Below are 25,255 nucleotides of genomic sequence, written 5' to 3'. Positions count from 1 at the left end.
CCCCGATGTTTATAGCAGCAATGTCCACAATAGCCAAACTGTGGAAAGAGCCAAGATGTCCATCGACAGATGACTGGATAAAGAGGATGTGGTATATATATACAATGGAATATTATGCAGCCATCAAAAGGAATGAGATCTTGCCATTTGCAACGACGTGGATGGAACTGGAGGGTATCATGTTGAGTGAAATAAGTCAAACAGAGAAAGACATGTATCATATGATCTCACTGATATGAGGAATTCTTAATCGCAGGAAACAAACTGAGGGTTGTTGGAGTGGGTGGTGGGGTGGGAGGGATGGGATGACTGAGTGATAGACACTGGGGAGGGTATGTGCTCTGGTAAGCGCTGTGAATTGTGCAAGACTGTTGAATCTCAGATCTGTACCTCTGAAACAAATAATGCAATATATGTTAAGAAAAAAAAAAGAAGAAGAAGAAGGTAGCGGGAGGGGAAGAATGAAGGGGGGGAAATCGGAGGGGTAGACGAACCATGAGAGACGGTGGACTCTGAAAAACAAACGGGGTTCTAGAGGGGAGGGTGGTGGGAGGATGGGTTAGCCTGGTGGTGGGTATTGAGGAGGGCACATTCTGCATGGAGCACTGGGTGTTATGCACAAACAATGAATCATGGAACACTTCATCTAAAACTAATGATGTAATGTATGGGGATTAACATAAGAATAAAAAAAAAAGAATTGCTCCCTCCCCGCCCTCCCCCCCCCCTCCCCACCAAGAGGAAGTTTCATCTCTGGGCCCTGGCTGGCTCTGCAGAGCATGGATGGGTAGCTCTGGGAAGGCACATGCAGATGAAGCCCCACCTGACTGCTGACAGGCACAGGACCTGAAGCAGTAAAGTGAAAAACTGAGGTTTGCAGAAAGGGAGGTGGGTGGGGGGATAGGGTAACTGGATGATGGGCATTAAGGAGGGCACGTCTTTTACACAACTGAGTGTCATACACAGCTGATGAATCATTGAACACTACATCAGAAACTAGTGATGTACTATATGTTGGCTAATTGAATTTAAATAAATAAATAATAAAAATCTTTAAAAAAGAAGGTGGCTGTGTAGGTATAGAATATTCTGGAAGGAAGCTCAATTCAAGTGATAATGGTTGCTTAAGGTGGGAGAAATTTGGGGATGGGGAGGGGGGGTCAGGGAAGAGAGAGGGAATTACTTTCCATGTGTTCCCTTTTTCACTGCTTAATTTTCTTACCATTGCATGTATTAACTTTGTTTTACACTTTTTGCATCAACTTTTTAAAAATAATTTTTAGAAAGAATTATTTAAGATGATGAAGGATTATCCTTTGCTTGACAGGAAATCAAGCAAAGGATATCATATGGTTCCTGACAATAAAACCTAGACAGTGTCTGACTTTGGTAGTTCTTAAAAATGATTATTAGTTGAGAGGTGCCTGGGTGGCTCAATTGGTTAAGCAGCTGCCTTTGGCTCGGGTTATGATCTCAGGGTCCTGGGATCGAGCCCTGCCACCAGCAGCAGGCTCCCTCCTCAGCAGGGATTCTGCTTCTTCCTCTCCCTCTGCCCTTCCCTCCCACTGCTTGTGCTTTCTCTCTCTCAAATAAATAAATAAAATCTTTTTAAAAAAAAAGCAGGGTAAAGAATGAAGTGATTATTTTCATCTTTATCCCTTGCAGCTGGGCATGGCTACTCTCGATCCATTGTTAGAATTCATTGTGTGTTCATATCTCTCCCTTCCTTTCAGACACAACGCTCTTAACTGCTACAAATTATTAGCATATTTCATCAAAAGTTCTTACAGCAGAAGTATGTCACATGATGATAATTCTTTTCATCAGAAGAATGAAATGGGAAGTTTGGGACATTGCTATTCATTAAGTTACATATCCATAGCTTCTCTCGTTGATGAGCTTTTCTCCTAGTCTATAGGCTAAGGAAATTCAGGACAAGAAATATGTATGTGAATGTGAAAAAAGAGAAAATGAGAACATCAGAAACTAGTGATGTACTATATGTTGGCTAATTGAATTTAAATAAAATAAAGAAATAAATTTTTTGTTTATTTAAATAATAAATTTAATTTTATTTATTTAATTTATTATTAAAAATAAATTTTATTTATTTAAATAAAAAATTTAATTTGTCAATTAAATTGACAAATCTAATGTGCTGTTTTAAATTTACTAGAGAGGTCTAACCCAGGGGCCTCCTCTCAAAATGTAAACTCAATCTGTACGTGAGCTCATTACCACAGAGCATGTGTACCTTAAAATAAGTGAGAAAATTGGTGCAGAAGTAAACGGTCTGATGGCTGGGGGAGTGTAGAAAAAAAAAATCCCAATACTTATTTTCCAGGTAGCAGTCTATAGAAGGTAGAGAGAGCAGAGCTACCTACCTACTAAATTCAAAATACCATCCTAAAGAGCTCACATGGATTAGAGTCAGGGAGGAGGCAGGTATTGCTCACGTTATGGCACAGATTTCTTCTTCCTGAAAATTAAACAGTGGTGGAATTAAAAATTGATATATGAACTTATCAGAGGTACCAGATGACCAGCTTCTAGAAAATCAACTTTCTTTTCTCTCAGTCCCCAAGAGCTGGTAGTAATTCATGATCTCTTAGGCTAACAAATGTCAATTGAAAAAGTATAAATGAAAACCCTGACCACCTGGTGACTCCTCAGGGCCCAGAGGAATTGTTGATCTTTCATAAAGAAGCAGCCAAAAATACAGAAGAGTTCCACACACACATATTGGTGCTCTTCTCACTTGCTTTTCCACCTGGCAATAAAAAATCTGTGGAATGAAGGAATAAATGAGTGGTAAAAGGATGGGAATGTGGGCCAAGAGGGACTTTCACAGGGAGAGGAGAGGGTTGGGTGAATATATTTTAAGAAATTAAATTGGAAGAGTGAAAGGAGTTTATACATGCAAAAAAAAAAAAATAAATAAGTGGTTAATTGGGTAAATAGTCATAGGTTTTGAACCTGGATTTATAACCAGCAAACTGAAAAACAAACAAGCAAACAAAAAAACCTCCTCTTAAGGTCACCAATAAAGTGAGAGAGACACTTAGAAGTTTCATTTCCTTAGGAAGTGTGCTCCTTCATACCACATCCACATAGAAACTTATTCTTAAGGATTTTCCACCATTTTGTTTGTTACACTGAAGAACCCAGGAGACCACCACATACTGGATCAGGAGGACCCTCCCTCTTTTCCCTCTCTCCTGCTCACTACCCCCACTAAAAGAATTAGGTATTAATCCTTTCTTTGATATAAGGGTTCCGGGAAGTGCCTCCCGTCTTGGAATCAGTTCAGAGGAGAAGTCCAGCTATTAAGGAATAAACCTTGCAGGCAGGAGGTGTTTGAGCTTGCAAGAAGACAGGGCAAGCTTCCTATACAATAGAATATCTAATTTTGGATAATTTGGAATATGCATAAATATTTTTACCCACCTTATTAAAATGCTTTTAGTTCTATATTTGTATGTGACAGTTAAATGGTGTAAAAAATGGCCTGAATAATACACTTAGTCCTATTTGCCTTCCTGAAGCTTCTCACTGGAACAGGGTATTACCAGATTCAGAGTCATTTTTCCCTGGACAATCACCCTTATACCTCATGAAGCGAAATGAACGGCCAGAGCAATAGGGAAGTGAAATAATTCGGATATGCTCCGCTTCTACCTAATATTCTTAGCTATTAATATCATTCTTTTATTCGTGGTGTTGGAAGCCACGAATAGTTATAATAAATAATGGAACAATATGTGTGTGGCTGCATTCAAGGAATAATCACATTGCTTCAACATGGGACTCAAATTCATTGGAATTAATTTGAAAACACTCTCCTCAACTCTATTTTCCCTCAGTTCGAAAAACACTGATGACATGTCAAAACCCGTTTCCTGGAAGTGACCAAAAGCAGCCAAATTAATCACCAAGAGCTATTACCATTGAATATAAAATTATAGAAAGGCCTCTGAAGACTAGACCGTGCTTACATTTCAGGAGGGTGTGGTTATGGGTGTGAAATGTGTGGTTAACCTGTAACCCTTGGTTGTTTGCCCCAAGCATGCCCATGCAGCAACCCCCGGGGGGCCAGCTGGTGCACCAGCAAACCAGGAAAACAATCTCACTTACTATTACACTGTTACCTGCTGACACTGAACTTGGAGATTTAGGAGTATAATCAGAATCAAAGGAGATGCCAGTCTGCTGAACTTGAAAATAGGTTATTAACAAAAAGCAAAACCTACCAGAGTAGTCTGCAATTGCTTAGCTTCTAAACTACAGCTGTAGCCCAAAATTGGTCTTCAGAGCTAGCCTTGGTTCTTTGGAATGTATGTAATTTGGGGGGCTGGTGGTGGATAGTCCCTCCAGCATATACTTCCCACACATACATGCTCTTCTTGCTTGGAAGTTTAACATAAGTGTTATAACAACTTCACAAAAATTTAAGTAAGGAGGAAGCAAACATTCCAGAAGCTATTCTTAGCTCCTTTTCAATCATTGGCCTGAATTGGAGGTTTTTTTGGAAAGCAGTGCTCTGCCCATCTCTTTAAAAATTTATTTACTTGTTTTTTCAGTCTTATGACTTCTGCTCTGGGCGAACTGAAGCCAGGTCATTTTGAATGTTTGAGTTAAAGAGCCCTTGGGAAAAGAATCTTCCATTATCTTCCTGTCTGGGTAAGTGCCAGAACAATCCATTGTAAAACTAATACAAATGTACTTACTTCTATAAAAGTCAACTCCTTGAACCAAGACACTGGCATGTGCTGTGTTGCTCTGAGCTTTTTTCTGATTTCAGTTCACTGAGCCCTTTATGCCTGGGCAGAATTTAAGCCCCATTGGTGAGGTCTTCACAGTCATGGGATAACGTATAGGAGAAATTTGACAATTAGCTGAAATACCTGGACTGGTCAGACAATTAAGTAATTTGGACTACTACTTGAAAGTACATATTCTGGCCAGATGGAGAGAAGGAGAGAAGGAGAGAAGGGTAAAAGCAGAGGCTTTCATCAATATGGCCATACCTGCATTGAACAAATCTGGGGATGAAAAGATGAATATGCACAAAAGCCAAAAGGAAAATCAGCATGTGATTATTTGCTTTAGAAAGGAAGGTCACCTGAGACTCTTTAAAGCTCTCTTGATTTGCAGCAAGATGTCTTCAAACATTATCTTGATGTAAATTTTCCCCCATTTCTTAGACTAACCCTCAAGAAGCTAGAACTGTTGTGTCGAGAAGGCAAAGAGAAATAAACAAGGGTTTCCCACCCCAGAATGATGCTCTTGAGATTCCGAAAGGAAGGCCACAGAGGGGCAGGAAATAAGAGATTATGCCCTGGAAGGGAAGGAAAGGAGGAATCTAAGTCGCCTGGGGTGTATGGCAGGGAACATGGTGGCAGGAGTGCTCTTGGCCACGGGTGGGAAAAAAATTGGGAGTGGAGAGGACCACCTGGCAGGCAGCAACAGGCTACTGCCTGGAAGCCAAGTCACACCTGCAGAGGTGAGTGGCAAGGAGTTGTTCTACCTGTCCTCATCGGGCCAGGACCCTCATGGACCCCTGCAGGCCCACTGCCAATGGACAGAATGCCCATCTCTCCACACATCTGCTGAGCCTCAGAATTGCTTCATACTTCCTCCCTTGAATGGCATGAGCCATATAATTCCCCCCAACAGAGAGTGGGTCCTTGTTACTCAGCCATGCTCTGGGGACAAATTCAAGGCCCTGTATGTGGGTGAGGTTGAGTAGAAAAATATCACCCCCATTACAAACGCCTGCTCATTCTAATCAAATTTATGGAAATTGAGTCAATCTAATCTTTTCAGAAGATCTCTTCTTCTTGAGTAGGAGCCCTTGCTCACCTCACCTACATGTCTCATGGCTGATGTGTTAGATTGAAAAGGCACTAAATGGACAAGGTGTTGGGTAGACAGATATGAGCACATATTAAATGGAGTAAACTTGACCCAACTCTTTCCCCATAATTTCCTGAATGAGCCTAAAGTGCCCCAATCTCCTTTTCATTCACTCATAGAAGAAAATGTTTACCCAGTACCAATCTAGAGTCTCTCTGTTATGTCATTCAACTAATGCAGGTGCATTCAGGGCAATATTTCTACCCTCAGAAGCATTAATAATTGTACAATCAACATTCACTACAGTGAAATGATCATTAAAGTCCCTTTTAGCTAGCAGGTGAAATGATTCTATTAAAGTCTGTTGAATATCTAACTTGGGGAACTTGGGTATAAAATGCAATATTCTGGACTTAATTTGGGGGGAGGATTCTTGTGTCCTACGGTGATGGTGGTGTAGGGCACCCAACAAGCCTGGGTGTCTCAGGACTAAGGAGCCTTGAAATATGGCTGTCCCCACTCTCTTCATCACCTCATGCATAACTGTAAGTTACACACAAGATGCCGGATTGTTTGTGCTTTTTCCTTGACTTTTAACTCAGTGAATAGGAACTACTCTGGGACTAATTTTAATGTGTTTGATAAAAATCCTTGCCCACTGATGCTTATACACAATCTGAGCCTTAATATCACTTTGAGAATATCAGCAGAAATAAATGGTTTCTGAAGGCAAGAAAACAGGACTTTTCCCCTCTCTTCTTGTTAATTTATGACTTACTGATTTGAAATCACATTTAGATTATCTAGGTACTATAAAGGAGTAGAAATGAAAATATATTCTCCCTCTCCGATTTTTTCTTGTGAAAATTTTCAAATATTCAAAAGAGTTGAAAGAATAAAATAGTGTAATAAACACTGCAATCCTTTACTTGGATTCAATAATTATTAACATTTTGCTGTATTCACTTCATCTATCCATCCATTTATGTATTTATTGTGGAGCCAACTGAAAGCTAATTCTTAACATTATGTCACATCATTACTAAGGACTATGGCATGCAGAGCCTAAAAACAAGGATATTTTCATTACAAAATACCATTATTACACTTACGAGAATAAACAAAAATTCTGGAATATCATTTAATATCCTGTGCATAGTCTTTTTCCAATGGTCTAACACTTATTCTTTATGCTCATTATAGAGATTTGTTTTGATGTACCAGAGGTGACCTTATCAACACTCGGTTCACGCTGTTGGCAGAAAGCATGGCTTATGAGACTGTTCTAATACCCAAATTCTCATTTGTGGTAAACATACTCCAAACTCAATTACTTGAAGGTATCTTTTATTTGACAATGAAGTCAGCCTGGTGGGATCACTGATAATCCATGTTGGTTATCTGTCTGTATGTACAGACATGCAGCAATTACTACATGCTGCTTTGAAATTCTCCCAGACCCAAATCACCACGGCCCAGCCCGAGGGTAGACAACCCCGGGGTCTTGACCGTTCTTTTGTTCACACAGTAAAGCAGCTTCTGGGCTATAGGCAATTTTAGCGGCAGATCCTCCTTGCCCTACAGCCATGTAGAGCTGGAATGCTCCGGAGACATCACAGTTATGAGGATTAACCAGATCCAGACAAGAAATCTGTCCTGTTGATTGAGAGCATATCCATGCGCTTTGAAAAAAAAAAAGTACCAACTGAGCATCAGATAGTAGGATGGACCTTCTCTCATGTACAAAATGCCTGCACTCTGTCCCTGGCCAGAGTCAGAACCTTAGCCATCCATAGCTCTCAGAAGTTTTACCTGCCAGGGAGGGGACAGATCATGTGGTGTGCTCTGAAGAAAAAGAAAACACCAGAAGGGGCTAGTGATGGGTGGAAGCCTCATGCTTTTTTGGTAGGGTGGCCGGGGCGGGCCCCTCGGATAAGGGGGTAGATTTGGGTAGAGACCAGAGAGAAAGGGAGCCCTCGGGGAGGACATGGGCACCTTCATGCCCAGGCAGCAGTAACTGAAGGACTGCAGTGGTCTGCCTGGCTTATCTGTGGGGGAGCAGACTGAGGGAGGGGGACAATGGCAGGGGATAAGCTGCAGGGCTGGGGTGTAGGGGTCTGGGGGCATAGGGTGATGCAGCATGTCCTGTAGGGGTCTTGGAGGACAGGCTGCATTCTGGAGTTTAACTCCGAGATTGGAAGCCATTTACAATCCACATTTGGTAACCAAATAAGGTTCTGTGGCCTGTGTATCTATGTAACAAATTTCCTTTGCTCCTTTTTCTCTTCTACCATATTTTTTTAGGCTTTCAGTTGTAATTCATGCATTTTTTATTGTATATATAATTTGGCAAGTCATCTTAAATCTTTCATGGACTCAAACAATACATATTTATATCTCTATATTATCTACCTAAACAGTAAAGATTTTAAAATTATATTACCTGTTTGGGGCTAACATTGCTGGTTAATATGAGCAGTGATGTTGGCTCAAAACGGTAAGAACAAAGTTCAGGCACGGAAATTTTATTTCTATTCAGAATACAGAATCCTAGTAGTAACCATGATCCTTTATTTAATCTAGCCATTCAAAGAGGCCTGACATCTGTCCTAATATAATAGATAGACCTCATATAAATATTATGGGCAGTCACTGTATCTCAGGCTACAATGTCCATCCATTAATATTCCCACTTTGATCTTGAAACTTTCCTTATGTTTCCTGTATAGTTTCCACAAACTGGCTTACTAATTCTGCTCAGGGTAGCCTATAGAAAACAGCTTGAGTGGATGTTTCAATGAGCTAATAAATGTGAAAACAGCATTTATCTTCAAACCAGAAAATCATGTTAAATCATCTCATATATTCATGCATTTGTACCATTGGGTAAAACAGAGCGGGTCGGGGGAAGAGGTACAAATATTTTGCCTGTCCACAGGCTATTTGCTGAATCACCTCACACAGGTTATCATCTAAGAATATTTACTGAATGCTAGTAACTAAAAAGTGTGAACTCCATCAGGCTTTACTAATGGGATTATTTAGTGCTGTGACTAACGCTGATAGCTCCCCCCCCTTTTTTTCCCAAGATTTTGTTTATTTATTTGAGAGAGAGAAAGAGAGAGCAGGAGCCTGGGGCGGGGGTGCAGAGGGAGAAGGAGAGGGACAAGCAGACAAGCAGGCTCCCGGCTGAGCACAGAGCCCAACTCAGGACTCAGTCCCAGGACCCTGAGATCATGACCTGAGCCAAAAGCAGATGCTTAACCGAAACACTCAGGTGCCCTAAAAGCTAATAGTCTTTTTTTTTTTTTTTAAGATTTTTATTTATTTGACAGAGAGAGAAAGAGCACACAAGCAGGGGAAGCGGCAGGCAGAGGGAGAGGGAGAAGCAGGCTCCCCTGCTAAACAGGGAGCCCGATGCGGGGCTCGATCCCAGGACCTGGGGATCACGACCTGAGCTGAAGGCAGCCGCTTAACCGACTGAGCCACCCAGGAGCCCTAAAAGCTGATAGTCTTAAACAGTCTTGGGTTTTCAATGATTTTTCAGAGTGTTCTGCTCAAAAATGGCAACTTTAGGCAAGCACCTTGGCAGTAGCGATGAATGAAGTCTGTTATCTAGGTTCGAAGTAAAGAAATTCCATCCTCAGAAAAGGGATAGCTTGACACAATATTTAGTTTGGCAGTAAAAGCAAAGCTGAGGTCAGCAGTGTAGGGGCTGAAGGCAGGCCACCCCAAAATGTACGATTTTTTTTTAAAGATTTTATTTATTTATTTGACAGAGAGAGAGATAGCGAGAGCAGGAACACAAGCAGGGGGAGTGGGAGTGGGAGAGGGAGAAGCAGGCTTCCTGCCAAGCAGGGAGCCCGATGTGGGACACTATCCCAGGACCCTGGGATCATGACCTGAGCCGAAGGCAGACGCTTAACAACTGAGCCACCCAGGCGCCCAAAATGTGCGATTTTAAGTAAAAGTTATTTAACAGACAGCCTGTGTGAGGACTTTCAGACCCTCCTCTCTCTCCCCGCAAGCAGGAAATAAATCTCCGATGGGAGAGGTACCCTCCCTATACCAGAAGGTAAAGAGACATCCTTACCTCCGGAGAGAGGGAATTCAGGGCTGAGAAGACTGTATAAAGAACATTTGTTAGGTTTTACTAATTTACTGCCCAGCCCAAATTCTGTTTAGAATGTCTTGCTGATTGTGGGGCGCCTGGGTGGCTCAGTCAGTTAAGCATCTGACTTCAGTTCAGGTCATGATCCCGGGGTCCTGGGATTGAGCTCAGGTTTTTGCTCAGCAGGGAGTCTGCTTCTCCCTCTCCCTCTGCCCCTCCCCCCCACTCATGAGCACTCTCTCTCTCTCTCCCTCTCTCAAATAAATAAATCTTAAAAAAAAAAAATTCTTTCTAATTAAAGCTCCCAAAGTTAAGTTTTCTTTGTCTTGTCAATTCCTCACAGATTTATTGTCTCTTTGTCTAAAAATAGAATTTTATTTTTTTTATTTTTATTTTTTTTTTATTTATTTGAGAGAGAGAATGAGATAGAGCATGAGACGGGGGAGGGTCAGAGGGAGAAGCAGACTCCCTGCCGAGCAGGGAGCCCGATGCGGGACTCAATCCCGGGACTCCAGGATCACGACCTGAGCCGAAGGCAGTCGCTTAACCAACTGAGCCACCCAGGCACCCCAAAAATAGAATTTTATTATTGGGCCTCCATGCACATTTAATAAAATGTCGGGGGTTTTTCTTCTGCTAATTTGCTCATGTAATTTTAATTCTTAGTCCAGCTGGAAGACCTCAAAAGAGAGAGGGAGAATTTTTTCCTTCACCACTCTACTAATAAGATTAAGATCCCTTGGGAGTAACAAGGGTGAGAGGGACTGCATGGATAAAAAGACAGATTCAGAAAGATTTGAGGCCTGAGCAAGCCTCCCAGTACTCATCTGCAGTCTGACCTTCCTTCGTAGTCAGGAAACGGATACACTAGGAACACAGCTAGCTGAGTGTCTGCAGTGACAAAGGAGAGGTGACCACGTACACAGTACAAGAAAGAATCTGCTTAGATGAACTTGAACTTTTAAATGACCTTCGATTTACTGAAGTTATGCCTGATTGCTGCATGAAATCTGGAAAACATAAAAGTGCACACAAGAAAATAAAATCCCATTCCTGAGAGATTGTCATCATGAACAATTTGGTCTGTCCCTTTCTAAAATGGTTCGATGCCCGGGGTTTGATGATACATGATGACACTTCCCAAATGTCTAATTGTCAGAAATCAAGGGATGGCATTTTGGTGGGAAGAACGGTGTTGGCTCTCTGGCTCATTCAGTCATTCCACAGGTATTGAGTGAGCATTCCTCAGGTGCCAGGCCCTGTGCTGGGCATTGGGTAGGGAAATATGAACGAGACAGTTATACTTCGTCCCTGTCCCCAGGGAGATTACATTCTCTCCAGGAAAACAGGACTAACATTTAGTTACGATTAGGAATCAAGGCAGGCATTATGAAATTGTACAACGGTGTCTCCTGACATTTCCCAGACTCACTTTGTCTGGTTTATGCTAGAATTAGGCTTGCTACCCAGAGGGGCCTGCGGACGATGAACACTGGCATCTCCTGGGCAGTTGTCAGAGATGCAGACTCTCAGGCCCATCCAGACCTAATGAATCAAGATCTGCTTCTCAACAAGCACTGGTTGAAAGAGTGAGTGGGAATCAGCAGGCCAAGGCAGGTGGTGGAGGGCATGGGGAAGTCCTGTCGGGCCCGTGAGGGGGCACTGGATAGAGGCGCCTGGCACTTGGAGATGGTGAAGGCAGGCCAATGTGGATGGACCAAGGCCAGACAGAGGCTGGTGGGATGAGCAAGGGAGACCCTCAGTTTAGGGCTAGCTATGGGTTGGCACCACTTTAGATCCTCTTGGAGCCTGCAGTTTCCTCATCGGCCAAGGGACCATTATCCTCCCCACCCCCTATCGCTGGGGGCTGTTGGGAAGATCAGATCAGTTAATGTACTGCAAATGTTCAGAGCTGTAGGCCCTCCCACTGCTCTTCTTTAGAAGAAAAACAGAGAAGAGCTATGGTCTGCAGGATGCTCCCCGAATTTCCTTACCGTGTCTGGAACTGGGGAGGTGAAACTGAAAAGTAAATCCTGGTGCTGATGTGAACAGTTTATCAAAGGCATCCCAAGCAGCAGTGACGAAAAAAGACTCTTTAGCTGTGATTTTGCATACTGGTGGATGTAGAGTGTTAGGAGGGGGGGTTAGACATGGTGGAACCTGTGGGGTTAGGGCTGCCCTGGGGCCAGGACTGCCTCCCCCATCCCCATCTCACTTTCTGGCATAAGCCCCCAGCTTCCTATGGTGTTGTTAGATGCAGAAGGAGTGTGACACAGAGGGCCACCCAGAGAAGTGGCTACCAACCTCTGCACAGTTTTTCTGTTAACGGTGAGGTCTAGAAAGGATAGAACTTAAAACAAAGCAAAACAAAACAACAACAACAACAACAAGTCAAAACAAAGCAAATGCAGAAGAGAAACAGAGAGGTACCTGGGTGACTCAGTCGGTTAAGCGTCTGCCTTCGGCTCAGGTCATGATCCCAGGGTTCCGGGATTGAGTCCGGAGTCGGGCTCCCTACTCAGCTGGGAGGAGCTTCTCCCTCTCCTTCTGCCCCTCCCTCCTGCTTGTGTGCGCTCTCTCTCTCTCTCTCTCTCAAATAAATAAAATCTTAAGAAAAAAAAAAAGAAGAGAAACAGAGAAACAAACATCACTTCAAAAGTAAAGGCCTTGAATTTTATTGACTCTTATCAATCAGATGGACGTATCAGGTTTCCCAGGCTCTCACCTACACCACGGCTCTCCCTCTCTTGTACCCGTGTAACTCTGCACCAGGCTGGGAAGATGCGCAGGTGAACCCAAGAGCTCCTCTTCGTTCTCCGTTTCACATTCTATCACGTCAGCACAGGCCCTGAGCGGGCTACTCAGCTTCATTTACAGCCTGAAACCACTCCTCCTCCTCTGTGTCTGGTCCTCACGTTTATAACCCACAGGCCCGCAAAGGTGTCCACGACACACTTTCTGCCATCTACCACGTTATTTGTCCTTGTGGCAGACATGGGCTTTCCAAAGTTCTTGTTTACAATTCCTAATTCACAGAAAAGAAAGTCCAGGACAAGAAAGTTCAAGTGAGCAGTTTGAGATTCAACAGCTAGAGTCCGTCAGGGGCTGGGCAGGACCAGGAGTCAGAAGTTTTGGTACTTGTTTCCGAGATTTTTTTCATCATCATCATTAGATAATATTTAAGTAACAGAGAAATACTAAGAAGGAAATCTCGGGGCGCCTGGGTGGCTCAGTCGGTTAAGCATCTACGTTTGGCTCAGGTCATGATCTCAGAGTCCTGGCATAGAGTCCTGGGTTGGGCTCCCTGCTCAGTGGGGAATCTGCTTCCCCCTCTCCCTTTGCCCCCCGCCCCCCACCTCGCTCGTGCTCTCTCTCACTCTCAAATAAATAAATAAAAAAAAAAAATCTTTTTTTTTTTTTTAAAGAAGGAAATCTTATTAGCGATTATTCCCACCACCCAGAAGTGAGCACTCGGGAGCACTCTGGCTATGGACTTCCAGCCTCCCACAGCACCCATGTCCTTTTTAAAAATTACACAGTGTGCACATTCATGTAATTCAGAAATGTATATAAGAACATTATAGATAAATGTTCTTGACACCCTCGCATCTGGACTCATTCATCACCCCAAAGGTTACCTTTATGAATTTGGCAGATATCTTTCCAAATTTAGTACTGTTTTGTTACATATATATCTTTATTCCTATGCTATACCCATCAGTCATCTTGTTTCTGAGATCTATCCATACTTTTATAACTGATCCATTTTTCACAGCTATATAGTATTCTGTTGTGTCACTAATTTATTCACCCCACTTTTGATGAACATTGAAGTTCTTTCCAATGTCTTACTGTGACAAACACTGCAATGATGAGTGTCTTGGTACCTTTCTGTCAGTGCTTATGTGGAAATGCTTCTCTAGGATTGAATCCTAGCAGTTGTTGGGTGACAAGTCATTCACATTTTCAGTTTTAACAACCACTGCTAAACTGCTTTCCAAAGAGCCTGCTCCAACTGATGCATCCAAAAATCTGTCCATAATCCTGCAAAAATTCTTGTTGTTGTCAGACTTGCCCAAGTATAATTTTCAAAAGTTAAATGTGACTGTCAAATGTTTCTACAAATATGGCATGAACATGTGTCAGAAATTTTATTCCCCTCATTAATTAATGTGAAAATTTGTAAGATGACAAAGCTGACTCAACGACCATTTGGTGAAAAAGGTTTATATCATCCTTAAAATATATTAAAATAAGATTGCTAGACTAGATATAAAAATGGTTAATGTCCTACAGGGCAATAAATGATAAACTGTGAAGTTATCTCTGGGGCAAAAATTATTTGCATCTCCATGAAGCACAAATCTACACGTTAATATATAACCCTACAGAGTCTTACCCTTTCATTAATAGTAAATAGCTACATCAAACAATGGTACATTCTCCTAGAAAATTAAGTAATCCTTGGGCTTTAAAACAATGCCCGGTAACTTTGAAAGGACATACATTGAGAGGGGGTGACCAGCCTCTTGGCCTTCTTTTCAGATTTGGGATAATTTTTCTTAATAGATTTTTAGAAATCTGTATCAATGCAATGGATGAAAAATAGTTCATTGTGTTTTAACCTGAATTTCTGTAATTATTCGTGGCTTTGGGGCAGTTGTTATTTCTACTTGGGCATCTGGTTTTCTCTCCTTCTGGGTCTCTTCAAACAAACACCACTGATAGCAAAATACTTTCTTCTCTTTGGTGACCAGGAATGCCTGGCACAGACTGAGGGGCAGTTTCACAAAGTTAGGTCTCCTTGGCAACGGGGGACCCCAGACAGATTATTCCTAGGAAAGACTTTACAGAATGTGTAAAAGCACCTTAATTCTGGCCTTTAAAGTCCTAGTGATGGCTGTTCAGCCCAGTGGCCTGGAGAGCTAAAGGGTGTGTGTCCTGGGAGGGTGGCTGTGAGGGAGGCCTCAGTGGGGCTTTGTTGAGGAAGGTGGAACGCAGCCCTGCGTGGCTCCTTGAGCCTCTGCCCTCAGGCCCCTGGGTGCACAGGGCAGACTCCCACGGTCAGCCTATCAGTCGCACCACACTTACTGACTGCCACCACGGTGGGGGCAGGGCATGCCAAATTGCCGAAAAGTCCTTCTTCTCCCAGTTTACACAGCAAACGGGGACCAAGACTAGCACAGGGAGATAAAGATAAACCTAGATGGTGAACCGTGAAGATAGAATACCTCAAGTCGCTGGAGCAGTCTGAATAAAACCTGGTGGCGGTGATGGGAAGCGGAGTGGGGGGGTGGAATGGGGGGAGGTGGGAAGGGGGTCATATCTCGGGCTGGATTGAGTCAAGTGACCACCAACCTGCCCTCAACCTCTAACGTTTCTGTGCCCTAGGTGGGCTCTCTGTGCTTTCTAGAACTCTGCAAGGCGCTGACGGGAGCCTAGCCCTGGCTCTCCCACCCCTGCCTAGGGCGATGTGAGGTCACAGGAGACACTTCTGGAACTTCCAATTCTTAAATTATCGCTTGAAATTATCTTCCAATTAGGAACAGCCTAAAAAATAGGCTGTGAATAACGGCTGCTATAAATCCCAGTTTCCAAGGTGGGCAGTTTCCCCAGTTCGACTTCCGAAATCCCAGACTCACAAAGGGCCCCAGCTCACTCCGGGGGGGCTCTTTCCCACCAAGGTTTGTCCCCCTTCCTGGCAGGGGAGGAGGGAGGGGGAATCCCCTCTCCTATTGGAGGGCCACCGCTTGTTTGGCTGGCCAAGTCCTAATGGACGCCCGTTCCCTGTGTGTCCCGCCGCGTCCCGGTCTGTCTGCAGCAGGGGTGTCCGGGCTGTGTGTGGCACGACTGGAATGCGCGGGGGGCGGGGGGGGGCGCGGGGCGGGGAGCGGACACCGGGCGGAGAGGGGACGCTGAGCGCGGGGCGAACGCGGGACGAGCGGACCTCGGTGCCCAGCCCATGCCCCCGGCCCAAGCCGGGGTGGGTGGGCGACGGTGCAGAGATTAGGGCGAGAGCAACGGTCCCGACGCCCGGCGCGTCCGGACCCCCCCGCACCGCAGCCTCCCTCGCGCTCCGCCCAGCCCCGGTCCCCGGCCCCGACCCCCGTGCAGCTTCCTTCGCTGTCGCCGGCGGGGCAGGGCGCGCAGCCCCCAGGCCGAGCGTTGCGGAGAAGCGAGAAACGGAAGAGAAGAAAGTCTGCCCCGAGAACCCCGGGAGCGCAGGCCCGCCCCGCCCTCCCTTCCCAGCTCCTCGTCCAGTCACCGGCCGGCGGCTCTGCGGCCGGGAGGGGAAGGAAGCGGCGGGGGCGGTCTGGGGCCGGGCGGGGGCGCGGAGGCGGGGCGCGCGGAGGCGGGGCCGGCGCTCGGGTTTCGGGCCGGCTCCCGGCGGCCGGGGTGCCGGCGGCCCCAGCAGCGCGGGCTGCGGTGGGCGGCGCGGGGCGCGGCGGGCCAGGCCACCCCCTCCGCTCGCAGCCCGCGGCGCGTCCGCTCACCCGGAGGAGGGAGGAAGGCGGCGGCGGTGGCGGCCTCGACGTCGACGACCGCGCCGCCCGCGATGGGAAGTGCCTTATAAAGACACAGCTCGGCCCGGCCCGACCGACTTGTCGCCGCGCTTCCCCGCGAGTGCGCGCGGAGGCCGGGGGCGGACCCCGGACAGACCCGGGTCACGACGGACTCCGGTCCTTGACGCCGCCAGACGGACCCCGGCTCCGGGCAGACCTCGGACGGGCCGCGGCTCCCGGCCCCGGGCAGACCGCAGGCAGACCCCGGCCGGCTCCCGGCTCCCGGCTCCCGACAGACCTCGGACGGACCCTGACCCCGGAGAGACCCCGGTCCGGGGCAGACCGCAGGCACACGGCGGCGGCCCGATCCCGGCCCCGGAGGCGTCGGACGCACCCGGCCCGGGACAGATCCCGGCCCGATCCCGGCTCCCGGCAGACCTCAGGCAGACCCCCGGCCCGGCGAGCGGGCCGGCGAGCGGGCGGGGGCCGAAGGCGCCCCCGGAGGCGGGGGCATGCGCGGCCCGCGGCATGGCCTCGGCGGTGTTTGAGGGCACCTCGCTTGTGAACATGTTCGTGCGCGGCTGCTGGGTGAACGGCATCCGCAGGCTCATCGTCAGCCGGCGCGGCGACGAGGAGGAGTTCTTCGAGATCCGCACGGAGTGGTCGGACCGCAGCGTGCTCTACCTGCACCGCAGCTTCGCGGACCTCGGCCGCCTGTGGCAGCGCCTCCGCGACGCCTTCCCCGAGGACCGGCCGGAGCTAGCGCGCGTGCCGCTGCGGCAAGGTTCGGGGGCCGCGGGCACCGGGCGGGGGGAAGACGGGGGGGCGCCTCGGATGGAGTCTTACGGGGAGATGTGGTTGCGAGGTCGTTTTACAGTGCAATGCAGGCTGGAGGGGCAGTTACTGAAGCCGAGATTGCGGCTTTCCCCTCCGTCCCTGGCACGGGACGGGGGACGCTTAGATCTGCGCCCCCAAATGAAGGGCGCCCAGGGCGGCAGTGGTCGGAGGACGAGGAGTCAGCTCTTGGAGCCCTGAGGCCCTCCAGGCGGAGATGGGCAAGACGGGCGCCCCGACTGTCCCCGAGGACGAGTCACTGACCTGTACCAGTACAGCGACCAGTGTCGGGGTGACCCCCAGGTCTCTCAACCCAGCCCCTGCTCCGGAGTGGCGGCCTCCCTCCCTCCCTCCTCACCGTCGGGAGGGCCGGCTGTGACCCCTGCCCCGCCCCGAGAGCGATAGGAGAGGGTTGGTGAAATGTTTGAGAAGAGTTAAGAAGAGTGTCCGATTGGGGTCGCGTCTTGTCTGGCAGCCTCCCCCCTCGGAGTGCTCCGCTGGAAGGGGCTGCGCCTCTGGTCTCCCGCGACAGAGGAGCCCGAGTCCGAGGTGCCACGCAGCCTTCTGTCACTCGTCCGGAGGGGCCTCCCTGCTGCCGACGGCAGGGGAGAGAGCCCAGGTCCCCACCCCTAGGGTGGGACTGCATTGGGGTGTGATGAACTGCGGCCCGTCTCCTCCCTGGCCCTGTGACTGCGCAGGCTCCTGGGGACTCGAGTTCTCAGAGAACCGCTGTGGCTTCCCATTTCCTACTCCAGGCTGACGCCCATCCCACCGGCTGCTCTTTGGAGGCCAGGAGGAGAGGCGGCTGGAAGAGGGAAGGAAGCGCGTGAGAGAGGCTGAAGTTGAGCCCAGAAGGGGGAGGGGCGGGAGAAAGCTGGAGAGAAGGGGCCCGGGAAGTCTGTAGGGCTCTGAGCAGTCCTTCCCTCCCGCCACTCGCTGTGACCACCTGCAGCTCGGAAAAAATGGTCACACTTCACCCAGAGGTCTTCCTTTCCACAATCTTCTAAACAGACCTGGTGGCACCTTTGGGGGGCATCTGCTGAAGCCCAGGGTGGCGCAAACAAGTCTCCTTAGCTGCTGGTCTGCCTGAGGTCTGAAGATAACCTCTACTTCCTCCTGCTGATCCCCCCCCCAGTGTGTGAATTATATGGATAATTAGCTCAGTTCTCATGACACATCCTCTGGCAGACACATCGTTTGGAAAGGCTCCCAAAGCCAGCAAGTTTGAAGGCCCTGAGTGAGATGGCCTGCCTTTCACGCTTCTCGTTGCTCCCCAGATTCTCACATTTATTGCCATTCCAGAGATAGTTGAGTGTCATTTCAAGCATGGCAGCAGTTTTCCTTGGCTTTGCTATTTGGGTGTGTATGTTGTAGTTTTTAAACAAATGAGTGCCCAAACCAGGAAAGCTTGCATGAAGGAACAATGGTTAATTCAGTGAGTTACATCGTTTCTGGAACAAGGCTGGCCATTAACAAATTAGAGCCCCTGAGGGCTGGCCGAGGCATATGCCCTTCCCTGTCCTTGCCAGGTCTCACTCCAGTCAGGTGCCACAGCTCAGCTGGGACCCCAGGCAGGCAGATGGGCTGGAATTGGGCTCCTCCCCTGTAACAGAGTAATAGTCCTACTTTTTTTTTTCTTTTTGGTGAGGATTAAAATGCATAGTAGAGTGTCTCGTAATAGTAAGTAAGCCCTCCATACATACTAGTTGTTACTGTTAGCCTCAGCATCAGCGGCTCCAGGCAAGGGTTGTAGCCAGTGGGGAAGCTCTGGGATCTGGTAGTGAAATAGACTTGCCTGGAGCAGAAGGGTGGTGAGTGCGAGACACCCGACCTGCCTTGCACACACCCTGGCTCCGACCCGCCTGTGCTTATGGCTCAGTTCTGGGTTCCTGAAGTGTAGTCACAGAGAGTGTCTCTGAAGAGAGAGTGAAGACAGGTTTAGGAAGAGAGGGATTAGCAGGGAGAAAAGAAGATTCAGAGGGACAGGAGAGCTGCTCAAGTATCTGAAGGAGGGAGAAACTAGTTCTGGGTGTTAGCGGTGCTGCTGGTGGAGGTGGGGGTGGGGAGGTGCTGAGGATGAGGACCAGTGATTGGGTGGAAAGGGCTTTATACTGGAACTGTTGGCCCCCTTTGCCTGGGCTGGAGTCCTGTTCAGCGGAGACCTCTGTGAGGGCTGGGCCAGCACCCCCTGGAGGGGAGGAGATGGGGGACCGTGGGGCCAGAGGAAGGGATGACCTTAATTCTTTGTCCCGGTCCTTGATTCTCTGCATGGAGGCAAGCTGGTGCTGCCCCAGGGCACCCCTTGAGTTTTGTTGTGGAATCCCAGGGGAAGCCCTTTTCCTTTCTTAGATTCTTTTAAGTCCAGGGAAATTGTTCACTGAATCAAATACATAATAGTAACGTAAGAGAAGATTCTACCTGACTTCCATGCGGATTTATTATTTGCATAAAAAGATTGTCTGGATATACAAACTGTAAATACAAAAGGCAAGCGGATGCATGTGTTGTATGGGAAATGTCAGGTTTCCTCGGTATAATTCCCCATCAGATTCCCTCGCTTGAAATTTATTGAAATCCTTCTGGGCTGGGTTAGATTTGTGCCCTCTACTTTTATTAACAAGCTTTGTGAGCAGATCTGGGTTTCGGAGCTCGTGCTGCAGCAGGCTGGTAGCTCTTATACATGTCTGACTGAACACCCTCACGGGGCATGAAAGCCTTAGCCCCCACTGGCATTTTTTTTTAATTTAATTTAATTTTATTATATTATGTTAATCACCATACAATACATCATTAATTTTTGACGTAGTGTTCCACGCTTCATTGTTTGCGTATAACACCCAGTGCTCCATGCAGAACGTGCCCTCCTTAATGCCCATCACCAGATTAACCCATCCCCCCAACCCCTCCTCTCTAGAACCCTCAGTTTGTTTCTTGGAGTCCATGGTCTCTCATGGTTCATCTCACCCTCCGATTTTAAAGGGTTGCTGAGCCCTTTTTCTTAGTCCCTCAAGTCTTGCAGTGGGGGAGGGTGTTTATGTGGAGAGAATGTGGTTTTCTTTCCCTTTGGTACACACACTGTGGTGTTAGGCTCGGGGACCGTCCGTGGCCTTGAATGTTTCACAATGACGCACGTCTAAAGGTGCTTCGGGCCCTGCACGAGTGGGGGGACCTCGCTCACTCACCTTCCTGGCCTTCTCTTGGGCAAGGCTGACCTCAGGACTAGTCCTGCTTCTGTCCTCCTCCATCCTTTTTTCTTAGAGTCTTGGCTTCCCACCTCACCCTCTTCTTCCTCTGGATCTGAGGTACTCACCCATCCTTTCTGGTGCCCCAACCCAAAGAGATGGAGATAGCTGCTTCCTGTGGATATTATCTCTGAGTGACCAAGGGGTTCCTTTTGGTTTTTCTACATCCTACACCAGTGGGGCTGAGTCTTGAACCAGAATTCCCTCCGCATAATACTTACGTGGTCTGGGTTTCCTGACCGTGGTCAGGGTCTCCTGCCTGTTCCGTCTCTTACATCTCTTACACATTAAAACATAAACATGCAGACTCTCTGACTGACTGTTTGGGCCTCTTTGACTATTGTGATTTTTTTTTTTTTTAATAGTACCAATTCCAGGCCTTGTGAAGTCTGAGCCATCCTGGTCACCACTCCAGCAAGAGATCCTATTTCCCAAGTAGTCAGATGATCTTTGATTCTTGATTACTGTGAAATCCAACATTTTGGTTTCATATTCATTCTTGCAGTGAGTATCTGCTGGGTGCTTGCTATGTACCAGGCATCGTTCTAGGTGGTGGAGACACGGCAGTGATCAAAAGAGACCCCCCAAAATTCCTGCCCTCATGATTCTCATATTGTGGTTGGCAGAAATCCAAACATAAACAAAGATAAATAAATCATATGTTAGATAGTGATAAACATTCAGAAGGAAAAAAGTAAGCAAGGAAAGGGGCTATGACTTCTAGGGGGAGGAGTTAACTTTCAGATGAGGTTCTCCAGAAAGTCTCAAAGGACTGACCTGAAGGAAGGAAGGGAACAAGCCACTTTGTCAATACCTAGGGAAGCAAGCATTCTAGGCAGCACAAGAGCAAGAGCAAAGGCCCTGAGGCCAGCATAGGACTGGTGGCTTCCAGGAGGGAGGAGGAGGAGGCCATCATGGCTGGAGCGGGGAGAAGGATGTGGAGAGTAGGTGATCAGGGAGGAGGGAGTGGGCAGATCTGAGCTGCTGTGCTGAGAAAGACTGGAGGGGGACACGGCGGAGGCAGTGAGATGGGGGACAGGTGCTAGACTGTGGGGCCAGGTGCAGCAGAGCAAGTGCGAGAAGTGGTCAAACACTGATGTGTCTGGCAGGGAGAGGCAGGAGATTTCCTGAGGGACCCGATGTGGGAGTAAAGGAGGGTCAGGGCCTGCTACAGCTTTCAGCCTGAGAAGTGGAACTTGCCGTTCACTGGGAGGGGTGGGGGAGCCTGCAGGAGGGCTGGTGGAGGGCCCAGCTTGAATGTGGTATTTTAGCATTTTCTCCAAATAAGGTCGGGTCATTGAAGGCCTGGGCGTGGTGCTAGCATCCAGGTCCATGTTCACCTTTATCACCAAGAACATTAATCTACCTGCATACACGTAAATGGTGTGGGCTTAGATTTGAGATTCTGAGGACCGGAGTTAAGGCATCCAGGAGAGAACCAGAAAGGGCTGGACGCAGATTTGCTTGCCCAGCTCCCACAGCCCAGACCATGCTCCCAGGCCCTGAGCCTGCCCACTTATTCTCACATGGACTGCAGGGGAGAAGCTCTGTTCCTGCCTGCTGCGTGTGGCTCTGCCCTTTGCTCCGACACTGCTCCCCACCCCCCAGCCCCTGCGGTGCTTCACTTTAGGGCATCCTGCCCCTTCGGACAGGGGTAGCTTTCACTTCCCACGGGGATTTGGGGATTTCTGATTCACAGATGTATTTTTGAAGCTCTTCTAGATCCGTGGTGCATGCGCTTTTCCCAGGCCCCGGGGGCAGCATGCCGTCCCAGTCCAACACCCCCGTGTCCGCCCCCACTTAGCCTGCTCTCCTCTCTCTGCCTTCTGTTTTATCTTGCTTCCCCAGTGTGCACCGGGCTTTGTTGCCATTTCCTTTCCTGGTGCACCGGGGCCTTCTCCTTTCTCTGCAAGTGGCCCTATGGCTGAATTGGTTCTTGGTCCTGTGATCTCATCCCATCAGATCTCGGACTGTGCAGGGGGACCCCAGGTGACCCGACCTCACCTCTCAGCTAGAGAAGGAGCCAGCCAGAAACTGACACAGGTGGTTAGGTGGCTTGCTTCTAGGTCACGGTTACTTTCCACCAAATTCCGGGGGAGAAACTTGGCCTGCTTCTCGAGCCTCCTGGTGGCCTCCTGGCTGCCCTCGGGCGGGCCTGCAGGGACACGGGTCCCCTTCCCTTCTAAAACAGGTCTGGGCCTCATGGGTCTCTGCTGTTTCTACAAACACTTTTCCAAAAGGCGAAGGATGTTCCTGTGTGGTGAAGAGTCAAGGAGAGGGTAGATTTGAAAGCCAGTGGAAGGTGACAGCGCCTCGCAAGTGAAATAATGGGGATTTGATCAGTTTGCCACTTCTCAGCGAAGCTCAGCATGGAGTGCGGTGGGATTCGGGACAGGGAGGACAGGCTGGTAGTGAGTATGAGCCCCACATGCATTTGCCCCGTGTGGCCTCACGGTAGACTCCGCTGCCCTGGGCCCCCTCTGTGCCGTCCTGGGGAGGGAGTGCGGAAACAGTAAGCTGAGGAGCGCGTCTGGACCGGTGGTTGGTGTTGCTGGTCCTCTGAAGTCCCTTTTTATTGGTATTTGTGTTCACTTTTACTTTCTTGGGTGACACTTGGCATCCACTGGACACTTTTGGTTGTCATCACTACAAAATGGTCCCCATGTCCTGGAACAGGCTGAGAAGCTCCCAGGATGACCTGATCTGCATCCTCCCCTTGAGGGGTGAGGGTGGGGGGGCGAAGCAGGGCAGAGGGGCCTGTACACCATTCTTTGCTGGCCCGACTATGGCCTCTCTTCAGTGATAACAGGACAGACTCACGTGCTGGATGATGCGATTCTCCAGACAGACACCTCCAGGCCGCCCTCCTCACCCGCCCCCCCAAATCGAGTCATGACTGTGAAAGGAGCCACCTAGCTCTGCGGCTAATTTATACTGGCAAGCTTTCATATTTGTTGTAAGAACAAAACATCTTAATCACCCTTTGCTGATACGTAACTTAGAATCAGCAGGAAATATCTGATGAGCAGTAATTGGACAGAGGGTAGAGAGGGAGGAGGGAAGGAATAACATGTGATTAAAACTTTTACATAGAGTATCTTAATCCCAGCAGAAGCCCATCCTGCTTCCTGCGGGAGAAAATCCTCCAGGCCCTGCAAGACTGGGGACTCACCTGGGGACACCGGGGCCAGGTGGGAGGGGTCAGGGTCGTAGTGACTCCCCTGGGGATATCTCACGGTCACCGTGTGGGAGGCTCAGGCTGAGTGGTGGAAGGCTCTGGAAGCACACAGAGGCCTGCTCTGTCCCCTGCTACTGTGCAGGGACTTCAGGCCGTCGCTTAGCTCCCCAAGTCCCGGGTGCCTGATTGATGAAATCGCATGATGATATCCCAGCAGAGCTGCTGGAGGGCCCAAGCGCTGACACCTGAGACCTGAGAGCTGCGGGCTTTGGACTCAGCACGGGTCCCTAGAGCTTCTGCGCTTTGCTCTCGGACACACAGCATCCTCACCGAGAGTCGTCCAGATGGGCGAGTGTGGGTCTAGCGCCCCACCTGTTGCTCCTGACCGCATCCTCTCCCCGGGGAACCCCCCCACCCCATCCTCGGGTCCCTAGGAGGCAGGAATGGTGACAGCCCCTGCCCAGGCTAAAAGAGGGAGCCCACAAAGGGGGCCCCTACAGTTACATACCTCAGTGGGACCCCTGCGGACGAGGCCTGTGGCTTTGCCGATCCAGAAACTAGAATTTGGTGCTTGGCAGGGGTCAGGTTTGGGGACTGTGCTCCAGGGGGCAATTTCACAAGGCAGAGATTACTGTGGAGGCTTAGGGTGACTATATATATATTACTCGAAGAAATACAACTGCCATGTGGGTAGAGTTCCTGTGAGCAGAGCCTACATGGGAAGCCAAGACTCCCCAGTGCCCACTGTGGGTAAACCCCTTAATGTAGTTTGTCGGGCCTCCTTAGGGCCTCCACACTTCCTGACCCCACTCCCTGCTCCTCTCCTCCCTCCCTGGGCCCCTGTATCTGCTCACCCTTCAGACCTCTGACCCTGGCGAGGGTGGTCCCCCTGCTGTGAGTCTTCCTGGTCCCCCAGGTGACACCCTGCTCTTTGTGGTCAGTGTTTGCCCTGGCTAGCAGGAAAGCTCTTGGGGAGCCCGGGGTCCATCTGTCTTTCCAGTCCCGTCCCCCCCCCCACCACGCGATTGGGTGCCCGGCACTGAGTGGGAGCCACTGGGTAGTTTAGGATGAGTGGGTGAATGCGTGCTTCCTGTTTTGCAAGCCTAGCAGGTGATGGTGTGCCCTAAATACCTTTGATGTTCCAGGACAGACTAGCTGCGGGAGTGGCTTCTGAAATGCATTAAGTGGCTTCTGAAATGCATTAAGTGGGAAGTCCAGTAAGGGAATTGTGCTTTTATTGGGAGAGAATAATGAAGAGGTGCAGGAAAGGAGGGAGTGGGGAAGGGCAGTATGTTGGAGTCTGGCACTCTTTCTCTCCTGCTGATTAAAGAACACATCATTCAAGGGGGCACCTCGTAGGTGCAGGAAGAAGCAGAGAAAGGAGGATCTTCTCCTCTGAGCCCCTTCTTGGATCCTCTGGGAAGTGCTGTTTCTTCTCTGCCTCTTCTATGTCCTCCTGCTCTTTTCTCTGCCCTGCTTTTCATTCTCGGAAAGATGCAGAGGAGAAATTAATACCCAGCAGCTCCCACCT

At 48.7% G+C, this 25,255-nt stretch overlaps 1 protein-coding gene across 1 annotated transcript in view; it reads left to right on the top strand.

The window, feature by feature from the left end:
* The first annotated feature begins 16,422 nt into the window (after positions 1-16,422).
* The window catches only part of PXDC1 (PX domain containing 1), a 28,920-nt gene continuing 20,087 nt past the window's right edge, over positions 16,423-25,255 (top strand). The window contains exon 1 of the mRNA XM_035030756.1: positions 16,423-17,254. Coding sequence (XP_034886647.1) covers positions 16,999-17,254 — 256 coding nt within the window. The 5' untranslated portion in view covers positions 16,423-16,998. The remainder of the gene's footprint in view (positions 17,255-25,255) is intronic.

The sequence above is a fragment of the Mirounga leonina genome, unplaced genomic scaffold (genome assembly GCF_011800145.1).
Source record: "Mirounga leonina isolate KUSES-001 unplaced genomic scaffold, KU_Mleo_1.0 Mir_366, whole genome shotgun sequence".
Classification (NCBI taxonomy): Eukaryota; Metazoa; Chordata; class Mammalia; order Carnivora; family Phocidae; genus Mirounga; species Mirounga leonina.
The sequence above is the reverse complement of the archived record's forward strand: the minus strand, read 5'-3'. Positions and strand labels throughout refer to the sequence as shown.